General features: G+C 43.2%; 1 protein-coding gene across 1 annotated transcript; it reads left to right on the top strand.

The window, feature by feature from the left end:
* Positions 1 to 346: 346 nt before the first annotated feature.
* On the top strand, positions 347 to 13135 carry LOC139919686 (TBC1 domain family member 10A). Its single transcript, XM_071909484.2, has 9 exons — positions 347 to 1000; positions 2939 to 3038; positions 5806 to 5913; positions 6334 to 6440; positions 6565 to 6679; positions 7199 to 7264; positions 7948 to 8137; positions 8256 to 8410; positions 10304 to 13135. Exons 1-9 carry the CDS (start codon positions 819 to 821, stop codon positions 11099 to 11101), a joined length of 1821 nt encoding a protein of 606 aa, XP_071765585.2. The 5' UTR covers positions 347 to 818; the 3' UTR covers positions 11102 to 13135.
* The last annotated feature ends 1947 nt before the right edge of the window (positions 13136 to 15082 follow it).

Below are 15082 nucleotides of genomic sequence, written 5' to 3'. Positions count from 1 at the left end.
GTTGTAAATTGAGCAGAATTTTTAGTATTCTGGTCTCGTTTTTTTGTATTCTAAACCAACTGTATCCTATTATGAGTAGGGCACTTGACTGGGTAGATAGCTGATGATACAGAGTGGAAGGGTGACCACTGCCAATGCAGGAGGGGGCACAGAACATGTGTGGGCCCCTAACAGGATAATTGGGCATGGATACAGTAGAAGTAATTTGCATTACATTGTTTTATTTCCTAAAGCGGCCACAAGGGGGTAACGTAACTACAGACAGTCATCCAACCAACCGACCAACCCCAGGATGACAGACTGGTGTGCTGGTCGAGGCGAAATCTGTCCAGACTCGGAATGACATGACAACGAACCAAGCTAGCGTTAGCTAGGTAAACTGTCGTTAGCAAAGAATTGTCAAGCTAGCTTGTTAACTAGCCAGGTAATAGTGAACAGCAAGCGATTAGTAATGTGGCGTTAGCTGCAGGCAGCGTAGTAGTAGTTTTGGATTGACCAGCTAACGTTACATTAGCTGCCTAGCGTTCGGTAATGTTAACTCTGACTTGAGTTAGCTAGCTAACGAATAATCTTGTATGTCCGACCTAAGTTACCTCCTTGGTTTGGTGTGGCCTGACAGTTTTAGCGTAACGTTAGCTAACAGTCGCCAAGTTGACGCTAGTTAGCAAGTTAACTAACTTGCAGCTTAACTCACGGCGAAAGATCATGGCATCAATGCTGTTTGATCCGACAATGTTGCCAGAGAAACAGTTTTGACTTCTAGCTGTCAACAAGCTCGCTGATGTTAGCTAAGCTAGCCAGCTAACTAGCTAGCTACCATGGCCAAAATAGAGAACGGCCGTCAGTCAGCCGACACAAGGAGTATCAGGACTATTAGCAGCAGTCATATTGACGATGAGAGCTCTTTGGGATCCGACTCCGAAATCAACGGCTTCACCAGCGACAGACAAACCGATAAATATGGATTTATTGGCGGGGCTCAACAGTATTCACATGAATCGTAAGTTTGTAGCAACTCTGCAGTGTCGTGATTGATTGCCACTGAGTTCATGTATGGTCATGCCAATCTGTCAGCTACAAGTAGGTAGCAAGATTATGACCCACGTTAGCTAAAGTTGAGTGTAAATACAGAGTTTAACGTAGTTATGATAGTATTTGATTGCTGGCTGAGTTTTAGGAGCTAACATTAACTCGCTAGGCAGTCGTCTGGCTGCCTGTCAGCGGAGTTTCTTCTCCAGTTATGCCAACCAGCTGCGTGGCACATTGCGGTTTGTTTATGCCCAGTGTTTGGCCTTGCTCAATATGACACATATAAACAGTATTTAAAAATGCTGGAGAGGATCAGGGTGTGAAGATCGATAGATAACCTGTTTATCTTTGTTCTTTCCTCTGTATTCCCCGTCTGTCCTGAAGCAACATGCCAGGTGGCAACGGGGCTAGTAAATACATGAAACACTTTTCATACAGGTTTATGCTTTCTGTAACCTGGTTGTGTTTGATTTGTACAGTTGCGCAAATGTCTGCAGGTGTTTGTTAAATGTGATTTGCTTCCTTATCTACCTGTCATTTTATCCAACCTACTGTATATGCAGGCATGGGGATGAGCCAACTAGACCTATTGGGCCTGTTTTTAAATTCCCATAGACCCATGTTGCCCATTGCAGTGCACTCAAATCAACATGTTACATTGTGTTTCCTTTATTGATGCCTTCTGAGCTGTCCCTCCTGTCATGTAAACATTATTACAAATTCCTTTTCAAATTGGACAAAATGTGTCTAGGCTGAGAAACACAAGTTACATTGTCTTGTTCATTATGTACCCATTCACATAAATTTATTCATTCATAGCCTTTGAGGCAACATACAGTAAGTTTGTGAAGAAGAAGGCACCCCTTTCTTCCTTTTTTTTTTCCGGGGCCTCAAGCCTACATTATAGCACTGAAATAGTGGAAGGAATGAGTGAAAGTTGTGCCAAGCACTGGCTGGCTGGGAGCTTCCTGTTTTCTGGAGTTTTGGCAGGCCTTGGGCCACAGCTCTGGTGCCCCGTTACTAGAGGGCCTCTTCTGGCTCACAGTTTTATAGGTAGTCACAAACCCAGGGTTTAATTTACGCTGTTTGGCAGTAATTGAAAGTAACTCATCACTGCATAAGTTCTTCGAAGCTGAAGCCGGAGTCTCAGCATATTGTACAGATCCATAATATAGACTACCTCTTTTTAAAGAAAGAGGGCTGTCCCAAGTTTAAAAACCTCTCTTTGAAGACCTTTCATACCCTACAATTACAGGCTTGTGCTGATCAGATAATTACATGGCTTAGTTAAGCATCAGGCCTCAGTCGTAATGTAGGTTAGACTTGCCTATATTTTCTTTTTCTGTTTGAGAATCTTTGATGTTCAGGCTCTTTTTTTTCTTGGATGGATTTAAGTGTTCCAAACTTAAATTACATTGTGCGACAGGCCCACCCTGACTACAGCTCTTTGAGGTTAAATATGCACAGCTTTTGAATTGGCTCAGTCTGAGTTTGTATCTTTATATCCTCCTCCAAACAAGTCTAGTAATCTACTATCTCTGTTGTTTTTGAGATTGAGAACAACCCATTGCACAATTTAATTTTAAGCAGAAGATGTGACTACAGCTCAGTGGTGATACACTCGGATCTCATTGCAAATGCATAAAGTTAAAAAAAGGCCATTCTCTATCTTTTCCTGTCCTTTGTTATATCCACCCTGTATACAAGAGACTGTTTCAAACAGCCTTCTTTCATAACTTTTATCCAAATGACAGGTTGGTATCAGATGATCTTATTAGATAATAATTATTTTGGCCCCCGCTCTCTCTCTCCAAGAATAGGTCTAGATGTTGTTTAGTCTTGTCTGGTTTAATTTTGATGACACATTAGCTAACTTGTCTCTCCCCTCTCATCTCTCTTGTCTCTGCAGGGCTCAGGATGTGCCTCCAGAGGTGCTGAGGCAAAGGGAGGTGAAATGGCTGGACATGCTCAGCCACTGGGACAAGTGGATGGTCAAGAGACACAACAAGGTCTGCACAAAGTGTTAACTCACTGACACAAAAAGCCAATTGGCTTGTTTTTATGTCTTGTAAGTTGTAGCCATGAGGATAAAAGTTGAAGTTTTACATTTCTAAAAGGTTCCTGATTTTGCACAGTCTGAAATCATCTGCCCAAAGGTAACTGAGTAACTGGTATCTTGGTTGCACTAGTTTTGTCTCTGTGTTTTCAGTGTTTTTTGTAAAACCTAACAAATAACAGACAGGCAAATGGTAGTGCTCAAGGCTTCAATATTTGATTGCACAAGGAGTAGGCCTCTGTGGACACATTGTTTGCAGCTTCACTTGTCTAGCTGGTTCTTCCCGTGTGAAATGCTGTCAGCCGTTCAGCACTGAGCTGCAACTTCACCTCATTTCCATGAGTCAGCAGCAGGGCAGGACACGACCCGTCCCTTCACCAAGTCACGCCATGCACCACGTGACAAATTGTCAGTCTGAGACTTTGGGTGGGGCTGCACTGACATCACATGACCCCACTCTATAATAAAGGTACTGGAAGACATAGGCTAAAGAATTGATATCATGGGTGTAGCTTATGGGTGTCATATTTACACCACCGCTCTTCTGTTTGGAAAGTACATGATGTGAAGAAACGGTGAACTGAGTAGCAAGCGACTTTCCTCTGCCTGCTGTGCTATTACACCCAAAGGTCAGGCAGTGAAGGTCAGGGTTTCTGTTCCCTCGCTCTGCTCTGCTGGTACATGACTGTACAGCGGGCGCTGTTCTCTCCTTGGGGAAGAGTGCCAGCATCGTATCAGAAAAACAAACAAAAGTGTCCAGAAATGGCAAGCAGACATTGAGCCTCTTGAGAAACAAAAGATTTCACTGGAATTTCACAAATGATTACTTGAGCTTGAATGTACATGAATGATTCACGCAGTGTCCAGGTCCTTGGCCCAAACGATTTCCCTCTTAACCACTACAGCTCCAGTCATAGAGAATGCACCTCAGCAGTGGGGATCCTCCAGGCTAAAAGTTTTATTTGTTGTCAAGAAGGGATGTTGTATAACCTGAGGCGTAGATGATTTCTCTTCCAAGCACTGTGGTAAAGACCTATAGCTGAAATGTCATTGTGATGTGCAGTACAAGGCAAGTATCTCAAAGTTAGATTTAACAGTCCAGGAATGCTGATTGGTCACAGACTTCCCAGGCATTGCATGTAACAGATCTGTGACCAAATATTGGCCATAGTCATGTAAAATTAATTTTCATTTATTAGTACTTTATGATCAGCTACAATTTTTAGGTCTGACCCTGCTATTTCTGTAGCGTATTTCGAGGGCTTGGAGCCAAAAGGGGCGTAAGTGCGATTTTGGGCGAATATGAGTATTATATATCAATTGAAAGGTCTCAGTGAGATCTTTTCAGTGCCAAAAGGACACAACTGAAATCATGACCCATAAGTGTTAATTAAACAAAAAATGAAAGCCGTAACAGTAAAAGTGGGGTTTTGTTTGCTGCCAAAAGGGCGTAACTGCACTTACGCCCTTTTGACACCAAGCAAAACCCCACTTTTGACACTGAACAAGCATTGTGGGTAGAGGATTCTAACAGCACTTAGGTCAACTCAAAATGTATGCTGACGTAAGTAATGCTAGCATGGCAGCATGATCACATCATTTTTAGTATTCTATTCATATCCTAATTAATATTCTAGGTCAATATTAGATGAATGTAAATATGTTAATATTCCCATGAAATACTTAGGCCTATAGATTCAAAATGTTATTTTATAATGTTAGGAGTGTGAACTGGTCAAGATGAGCTCTGGTAGTAAGACTGCTGGTAGCTGAAGTTATCCCTCAGTGTTATGAGGAGTTTTACAGGTCTGTGAATGTGTCCCAGGACACATCAATAAGTGATGTGTCCTGGGACACATTCAAAAATGTATTATACTAGCAAAAGAAAAAAAAAGTAGTAGTTTAGAATCAAAAGTAGTTTCTTATGTCTATAGAGGTTTATTAAAAAGGTTTATTAAAAGTTTTTAACAGAAAAAATGTATCAGTCAATTTGATATGTTCCATGTAGCCTACACTGTTCCATGTAGCCTACGCAAGGCCTTGGTGAAAGTTATTGAGCATTACTTCAAGATAAAGATATTCATTCTGATCTTGTTTTATATTTCAGTGTTGATTGAAGTGTAATTGATAGATTTGTATTAAAATGAATGTGTTTTACAATTGTTTACTTACATACGCCCATATTCTGCATGGCTGTATTGGGACAATGTTTCTGCCAAAAAGGCGTATTTCACTCTTTTGCCATTTTTAAAAAAGTTAACAAATATAATTCAACTTAAACTGTAGCAGTATTGTTTTTATAGTAAAGTTAAAATATTGTGCTCAGTATGTGGTAACAGCAGCTGATCCAAGTTTGATCAAAATTTGTTTTGGCTCTCCTGTAAAATCTACTATAACGCACTTACTTGGCTCCAAGCCCTCGATTTGTGTACAACATGTAAGTAATCAAATAAAATATCACAATCAGTGGCTGACAGTGAGCTGTTTGCCCCACAGTCTTTTGAACAGATAATTGCATTTCACAAGTATTCAGCAAAAGTAACCAATTTCATGTGACTGGTCCAATACTTTTACCACTACACCACTGTACATACTAGCCTGCATAATGCATTCCTATCCATTTCTCAGAAGACCATTGGCTTGTGACAAGCCGTCGTCACTCATGTTCCCTTTGTCCACTGCTTTGTTTGGTGAGTTCTTGGTGTCTCTCTGTGGCTCAGGTGAGGCTGCGGTGCCAGAAGGGGATCCCTCCTGCCCTCCGAGGCCGTGCATGGCTCTACCTGTCAGGGGGGAAGGTGAAGAGAGAGCAGAACCAAGGGAAGTTTCAGGTCAGGCAGCTGCCACTTTCACTTCCTCCTCGCAGCTGTTTTTCTGCTGTATTTTGGTCTTTACATTTCATCTGAAAAAGTTATTGACACTGTTGACAGGGTCCTCCGAAGAAAATTGTAGTCACTTCTATATGATTGGAAAGTTTAAGCAGTGGCGGTGTAAATTCACAAGGTGGTGCAGCACCAGTGTTACATCCTTGGTTGAGAAGCCTCATGTGTTCTGTACAGCATTAGGGTCAATTCACTTTCAATTCAGTCAATTCCAAATGGGAAATGAACAGCTTCTCAATTATTTTATTCAAGATGAGGAATCTTGGAGAAAATCCACTTTCTGAATTGGTTGATTTGAAAGCGAGTTTTCTCCAATGCTGCTTCTGTGTGTTAAAGGGCTCTCACGGTGTTGTCCGTGTGTTTTGGCAGGAGCTGGACAGCCAGGCAGGGGACCCCAAATGGCTGGATGTGATTGAGAAGGACCTCCATCGACAGTTTCCTTTCCATGAGATGTTTGTGTCGCGGGGAGGACATGGGTGCGTTTTGGGTCTGACTGGACACGACATTATTACACACTGGAATTGATGACAAAGTCCTGTTTGACATCTCGTTTCGACTGTGTGTGTGTGTGTTTTTTGTGTGTGTGTGTTGACCGCACAGGCAGCAGGATCTGTTCCGTGTTCTCAAGGCCTACACTCTGTACAGACCAGAGGAGGGATACTGCCAGGCCCAGGCCCCCATCGCTGCTGTGTTGCTCATGCACATGCCTGCTGAGGTAGGGCTTTGCTCCGACACAACAACCACATGAACCCCACTGCTTCCCTCAATAGACACAGTGTGCACAGTATGCTTTGAGCACATGTGCTATTACCACACAGTTTGACGGCGGGTCCTGTGATACCGTGTCGACTTTCGACTAAGTTATCGTGTCTCTACGGCAGTACTGCAAAGACAAATTCCTGGACGTTTATCATCATTGGCCATTAAAGTGACTCTTGATTGTCAACATATGCTCAAGTTGTGACGTTGAGACCTGAAGGCCCTGGAAAGATCAGTGTGCAGGACTTGCAGGACAAGCTGTACAACATTTTACCGCACAAAAAGTGCCTCATCGTGAAATGGATGTCCACAGTTTTGCTCTTTTTTTCCCTAGGTCTCATTTCCTCATTTTGATTATCAATGTCCAAATTTCCGGCATTACATGTTCCTGACTTCCATGTCAACACAGAGAAATGTCCTGTCAAACGAATGGTTCCACTTAGTTTACTGACATCATCTGTATTTGTTTCCACAGGATGCCTTCTGGGGGCTGGTCCAAATCTGTGAGAAGTATCTTCCTGGATACTACAGTCCTGGACTGGTGAGACTGAAACACACACTGTACTGCAAGCATACAGGATGACATCACCTGGTGTTGGAAGTACAGAATAGAATATTACTTAATTTGTCTATGCAGTTAAGAGATTTACTCTCCTGCCTGGCTTTCACCCCCTAACACCAGAACTGCAGCTAAACTGTAATGCATGTTGCTGCAGAGTGCACGGTTGTAGGCAGGGATTCTGTGGTTGAAACCTACTGATGATAGGTGTGCTTAGACTATTCGATAAATGTGTTGTTGTTCTTGACAAACCGCAATTTAACATCGGGGTATTTATCCCAGCTGCACAAGTCACCTTAAATCAATTCTGCATATTGGCCACTATCCAGCCAACAACACCATTGCTTTGCAGTGTTACATCATTCATTTTATTTGAAAGTTAGATTTACTGATAAAATATTTTCATCATGAAAGCATCATAGGGGGAAAAAACAGGAAAACAAGATAATACAAAATCTGGTTGATAAGTTATCCATAGGCTAGATGAAACTATTGCATGAAACTGTTACACGAGCAACAATACAAAGTAGTGGTAATGGATTCTCTCATTTTAAATGAATGAACTTCCATTGGAGAGCAGTGGTTTAGGTTTCAGCCCTGACAATATGCTCTAACATGGCTTTTTGTTTTCAGTGTTAATGTTTTCCTCCCTCTGTCCCTTTCAGGAGGCTATACAGCTGGATGGAGAGATCCTGTTCGCCCTGCTGCGGCGCGTCTCCCCACTGGCCTACCGCCACCTGGAGAAGCACAAGATCGACCCCATCCTCTACATGACTGAATGGTTCATGTGTGCCTTCTCCAGAACGCTGCCCTGGGCCTCTGTGCTGCGCGTCTGGGACATGTTCCTCTGTGACGGTAACACTATTGTTGTGGTGCTACCAGATGTAGATGAGCAGTAGCTCATCATTGTAGCTTTCCTTTCATGACCCCCACACATTCAAGCTCACTGTCCTGGCTCTTCTCCCTCCCGCAGGAGTGAAGATAATCTTCCGTGTGGGTTTGGTGCTGCTAAAGTGTATGCTGGGGACCCGCGAGAAGCTGAAGGCCTGTCAGGGCCAGTATGAGACCATGGAGCTTCTCAGGGCCATAGAGCCTCGATACATGCAGGAGGGCTATCTTGTCCGAGATGTAAGAGGGGCAGCAACTATAACCCCATAAAGTACTTCATTTGCAGCTTTTTCAATAACATATATGGCAACAAGATAAACAAAAGAGTACAACTTGACAGTGGCCATCAAGATCTCTTAAAGTAGGTTTTCAGACCTATTTTAATGAATTTGGTTTCAAAAGGTAACAAGCACTGCACAGCTTCCAGTCACGAATAAAAGGAATAGTGAGACTCATAGATCTTTGAAGTAAGACTTGATCTTAAATCCCTCATTGTGGAAAAACATTGCACATCTTTAAGTTAGCCTGCTATTTTCTTGCATAACGGTTTTAGAAGATTTTTTGCAGCAGGTAATTTCATAACAAGGATTTGTCATTATGAGCAATCTATTGAAGTGGTCTGTTTCAACTGTTTTGATAGTAAACACCATTTCTAGGTTAACCATTACAGTATCCATTACCTCTTGCTAGCATTTCCATCTTTTCAGATGGACTGCTTCTCTCAAATGACTGAACTATTCTGATGCTGCCTTCAAGTGCTCCTTTTAAGCTCTTACTTCCAAAGATGGAAGTCATAGTTACGATTGGTCACACATTAAAATGCTTTTGTCTGGAAATAACAAAATTGAATTGAATGTGTGACTAAAAGTCACACATTCAACAACTAAAAGTTGAACAAAGAGTGAAATTAGAAATGTACAACAATACTAATTATTTATATAGAATGGCAAACAATAACATACAATAACTAGAAGGGCACTCGGAGAGCGCAGACCTCCGCCAAGGTTCATGCTATTATTGCTTGTTCGTGAGTCGGATCCGGATCCGCTCCAAAATTTAATGGGTTCTTCCTTGGCCCATGCTACACCCTTCCACGAAGTTTCATGAAAATCGGGCCAGTAGTTTTTCCGTAATCCTGCTAACAGACAAACAGACAGACAAACAAACAAACAAACAAACAAACGTCACCGAAAACATAACCTCCTTGGCGGAGGTAATAATAAGAAGAATGCATTACGTTTACCATCAATTGTTTGACAAGGCTACCATACTGTCACATCTCAGCAACTCAGGCATCATAGAAAATCTTCACTTTACCACTTAGGATATATCTGACGGCACTTGAATGCAGCATAGGTCGGTCCCTTTTGTTGTTCTTAAGCAACATGTTGAACCACATACTTTTAAGCTTCCCAGTGACTAGGAAAGATATGCAGTGACTTGGGTGAAAAGTTGGCTGGAAGCAGTGAATGAAAACAGCCCTAGCAAAACTTATGAATGAAAATTGCGTGGATTTTAAGGTACTTTAATATATCAGAATGTCCACAGTCTCCCTGTGATGATAAATCTTGACAGGTGATGATGCCAGATCGTTACATTGCCCCCCACCCATTAGTCACATCCTTGTAAAAGCCACACTCCATGTAGAACAGGATTATTTGGCACTGACTTAACCAGAACTAGCCTGTAGGGGAAGCACTTAGGCCTCTGTTGGTTTCATATTTAATGATGTAATGGAGCCTTGTGTCACTCATGGAGTTTACAGAGAACAATGGCTGTTCAGAAGTGCAGCAGAGGGAACAGAAGAGAGTCTCAGAGCGTGAATTAAAGTGATACAGAGACAAATTGACTAGAGTGCCGGCTGACCGATGTCTGGTTCCTGTGCCAAGCTTTGTGTGAGTGTCTGTCCAGGCTGACAATAGCCTCTCTCATTGGTATGGCCATCTTTACTGTGGGTGACCATGCATCCACACTTGCCCCAGGCCCTTTGGCATTTACTGACAACGTTGAGATTAGGAACACAATGACCAGACATGGAAGGAATTGATTTTCCAGTGAGGACGGTTCATTTTGCATTTCCTCTGAAAGCCATGTTTCCGTCCTAACTAGTGCTGACCTCTCTTCCTGTGGCAGATCCTGGAGGTGCAGGTGACGGCGCGAGAGGTGGAGAGGGAGCATCACACCCAGCTGAAGCGCTGGAAGAAGAACCGCGGCGAGCTGAACTTCAAATCCCCTCCCAGGATGCACGGCGCCCGCTTCATCATGTTGGCCGAGCCGCCCAGGCGCCAGGACCTGCAGCAGAACCCCACCATCGTGGTCGAGGTGCCCCAGCCCCCGCCGCAGCCCACGCCGCAGCTGAAGAAGAACAAGGAGGAGAAGAAGAGCAAGAAGAAGAAGAGTGTCAAGAAGTCCCCGCCCATTGACGAGATCCCCAATCCTTACCCTCTTCCCGGTGAGCCTCAGCCTCCTCCCAGCGACTCTCAGCCTCTTCCCAGCGACGCTCAGCCTCTTCCCAGTGACCCTCAGTCTCATCCCAGTGATCCCCAGCTTCTTCCCAGTGATCCCCAGCTTCTTCCCAGTGACCCCCAACCTCTTCCCAGTGACCCCCAGCTTCTTCCCAGTGACCCCCAGCTTCTTCCCAGCGACCCCCAGCTTCTTCCCAGCGACCCTCAGCCTCTTCCCAGCGACCCTCAGCCTCTTCCCAGTCACCTCCAGCCTCTTCCCAGTCACCTCCAGCCTCCGCCCATGGAGCCACCAGCCCCGCCTCCGGTCCGCAGCGAGACGCCCCCGCCCCCGCCACAGACTGCGACAGACTCGCCCCACCAGCAGCAGCAGCAGCCGCCCCCTAAAGACCTTTCTCTCGCCAAAGAGTCTCCCCTGCAGCGATCCACACAGAGCCTCAGCAGCACGGAGCAGGATACGTACCTGTAGCTCCCTCTAGGGGCCGACAGCGGCGATGCACCAGCATAGCTCACAGCAACGACCAGCCAACCATGCCACGGTCTCTCCTGTCGGACTGTGTTTTATATTCGGCATGCCGTCTCAGACACCATTTTTGCCTAGGACACTTTTGGTATACACTAAAGCACCATCGCTAAGTGTGAAACTGCTTTTGACGCCTACACCATTTCTCCATCTGATGCTGATGTTAACCTCCGCTTCATTCATTATTCAGACCATAAGTCTTGGTATTCAATTTGCATGGGAGACACGTTACTGATTTATTGGGAGTCAAGTCATTCCTTTTTCGGATGTCTTAAGAGTTTGGTTTAGAGGTTTAAGGGGGACTTAAACAATGAGGTGCCACAGGTTATTTTTCTATACATTTCCACTCAAATTCAACACTGTTGAATTCAATCAAATAATATTGTGTAGCAGTGAATGTAAACGCCTGATACAACCTTTGTGACTCATGATTCTTTTTGTATTCAAATACTGTGCAAGTTCCCAAGTCGTCTGGTTTCATGAGGTTTGAAAAGCCCTTATCAGTCACTAGAGGGCAGCCTTGCAGCCTCCCAGCTGTTCCTGTTACATTCTCTGTTTGAAGAGCCACTTACAGCAGGGTTGGGATCCATTTCATTAAGGATTCAGTCAATTTGGGAGGTAATCTCTTGAGGTCGTGCTAATCTTTTTCCAATATGGAAACATTGTATTGTCATTTTTATATTCTTACATTTGAATGGAAAAGTCTGCTTCCTGAAAAGTAATTAACCCTAACTCTAACTTAACCCTAAGTCTAACTTTAAGTGCTGTGCTGTCTAATATTGCATTGTTTCCTGGTCAGTTCTCTATCCTCTCTTTTTTTCAACAAGCATTATTTATTTACAGAACAGTATAAAACATGACATCTGTTGTGATTATGCGTGCCTTGCAAGTTCTGTGCACAAATGGTCAAAATGCTGTGGCATGTGGCATGTGGGACTGTCCATTTTCAGAGTCAATTGAATTGATGTGGCTTAAACCCCACTGCTCTCTGTGCCAGGCACTTCCAGCCTCTTTACAGCAGCGGTAACTCATGTTACTTTGGCAACAGAAGGGAGAACACTGGACATTCCTCACTGTATGACACATTCCTGCCTTCTTAAAAGCTAATCTGTCTAAAAGCTGTCTTTTTGCCAAATGCAAATCTGTATTATGTATGTATATGTACATGTAATTCCTTTGACATCTTGGAAAGTGTGTGAATGCTGGCAAATCACCTAATTGTGCTGACCTTCTGGTATTGCTCAAATATCCAGTTGGAGCCAAGTCCTTGTAGTGTGTTGGGTCATGTTTTTTTTTTTTTTGCTAGAATTTCCAAAGCAAATCATATCAATGTCATTTTGGGATGCTTCACGACCGCTACCTGTGACCACGCACACTCTCCTCTCCGTTGTTACAGCCAAGAGGGACTTAGTTATTGGATGAAGCTTTTTGGGATATCTGTAGCATTTCTATTTTGAGAATTTGGCTCATTCATTTGGGAATTAGGGGAGACCTGCTGGGATTTTGAGGCCTTCTTTTTTTCAGAACATGATGGACAATCTTTTTTTTTTCTTTTTTTTTTGACCACAGTCCATTTCGGTGTTTAATGGACAATGAGCTCCTGGGAGCCGGAGGTTTGCGAGTCTGTTTTGTAACTTTTGTCACAATGGTAAATTAACTCGGAGGGATTTTCTGACATGCATAAACACATAAGTATTATATAAAATGTGTTTGTGTACATCATTCCACTAAAAGCCTCTGCTGCAGAATGCATGTACCGGTTAGTTAACATAAAAAGCAATAAGGTTTGAAAGGATAACACATTTTTAAGTGGTCTATATCACTTACCTGTATGCAATAGTTTTTTTAGTTGCTTGTATTACACACCTCACATTTTGCTGATGTTCTATTTTAATTTAATGCTCAAGTGTAGATATGTCATGTAAAATAACAATTTCTTTTTGTAATGAAATGTATTTTTCAATTTACAATGCCATATTTTATTCAGCAGTTAAATGAGCTGCAGAGGGGGCATCTCTAAAGCATTTGCATTGTAGGCCAATATATTTTAGATGGACAATTGTTAACACTAGAAAAAAAACAGGTTTGTTCATTGGGAATATGGGGAATATGGTGGTAACCTTTTGCCAGTTCAAGTTTTTTAACTCTGGAGACAGATTGGTATTCCTTTACCATTCACACATAACACAGTAGGGTTTCAACAAAGATGCAAGGGCATAATGCATAATTATCAGTTTGACTTTTACAAATAAAATTTTGATCAAAACCAACTTAAACTGTGTCATTGCTTGTTTATTAATTACCATTTTCCCTTAATAACATCAATAATAATGATAGTATAGTGTAGGTAAATAATGATGAAGTAGTTTGAATGAGGAAGCCACCAGCAGCCTTGAGCCAAAGATTATCTCACGGAAGATAATCTTTGCTTGAGCTTTCTGCCTGTGATGACTTTGTTGTATGCAGTGACTCATTTTCAACAGCAGATGGAGCACCAGAGTCATCCCTTTCAAATCATTGATGTGCAGTAAACTAAGGCAGTGGTTCCCAAAGTGGGGTCCGGAGCCCCCTAGGGGTCCATGAAAGGGTCCTATGGGTTCCTTAGCACAGAGACAGACGGTTAAATTGCACGATCACTGTTAGTTAATCTACTGAAAGCATGACTAATTTAATCACAGCTTTCACACTCTCCACTGTTACCTCCCCACTACAACATGACAACTATAACATGACAGTTATGCGATTCTTTTCTCATATCTATCAACTCAAATCTTCTCAGATAGCAGTATGTAGGAGAAAATCTTATCAAATGGGAGTGTGGTCTGGTGTGTATCTGTGTGGGGGGTCTTTGAAATGAAAAAGTTTGGGAACCCTCTGTAGGAGTGAATCCACTCATGACAGAAATATTTGACCTCTCTCCAGAAAGGCTTTCTCTTCGACATGAACAACATCCAGCCAGAGGTCAGTCCTGGTCCTCCTGCCTTCCAGACTAATGACAGGTTGCTTTGCAGTTCTTAATTTACTGTTTGAATTGTCAAATGCCTCATTTCTCCACCTCAAGGTGTGGGATAATTGGAGCTTTGCCTTGGGCTTTAAAGAGTTCATTGCAAATTGCTACCTTGGTGACCTCAATAAGCCCGCTAACTCTTTTCTAGCAGTTCAGCAAGGTGTGAGCTGCAGCTATTGACCTCTGGTCACCAGAGGCTGAGAGGTTAGTGCTTGGCAGGTCGTCATCATCATAATGTATTTGATACATTTTATAACTGTACATATTAGTGCAGCTTGCATGTAGGTGTTTGTAGATCTGAATATTATCTTACAGTAGGCTATCTGTACCTAAGGTTAGGGTTAGGGTGTGTGTTCCTATTTGAAAAAGACAAATTGTCCATACTGTTTGCTATTACCCATTGTTCATGACTCTCATTCCACCAGGGCCATTACGGAGCTTTCTGGGCTCTGTTGATGTTTGCCCACACGAGGCACAGCAACAGTTAATGGTCTCGCTCCCTGAGGAATGCATGCACCGTCACGCTTTGCCTCTTTGCAGTGGACACCTGGCCCCCTTTCAGTGCCACCGTGCCATTTACATCTCAAAGGAGGGCTACCAAGAAGGCTCCCTCTGTGCTCCCTTCCTTACTCCAGAAATGATCTGATTTATCTCTTCATCAACGGAAATATATGCCCTTTAGAGAGCCATCCCGCCTTTCTTGTCCCCAGCTAATAGAGATGGGAGAGGGGGCAGTAAAAAAAAAGAGAGAGACTTGTGATCCTCCGTGTGATCCCCGACCCAACGGACCCCTGTCACAGTGGTTGATTCATGTGATGCGGGTGACTTTCCCTCTGCTCCCAGGCTCAGTGTGTTAAGGCATGATGGGGGGTTGGGGGCGGGGATGTGGCACAGCGCAAAGCAAAGGCGCCTGTGTTTCG

The sequence above is a fragment of the Centroberyx gerrardi genome, chromosome 8, assembly GCF_048128805.1.
Source record: "Centroberyx gerrardi isolate f3 chromosome 8, fCenGer3.hap1.cur.20231027, whole genome shotgun sequence".
Classification (NCBI taxonomy): Eukaryota; Metazoa; Chordata; class Actinopteri; order Beryciformes; family Berycidae; genus Centroberyx; species Centroberyx gerrardi.
The sequence above is the reverse complement of the archived record's forward strand: the minus strand, read 5'-3'. Positions and strand labels throughout refer to the sequence as shown.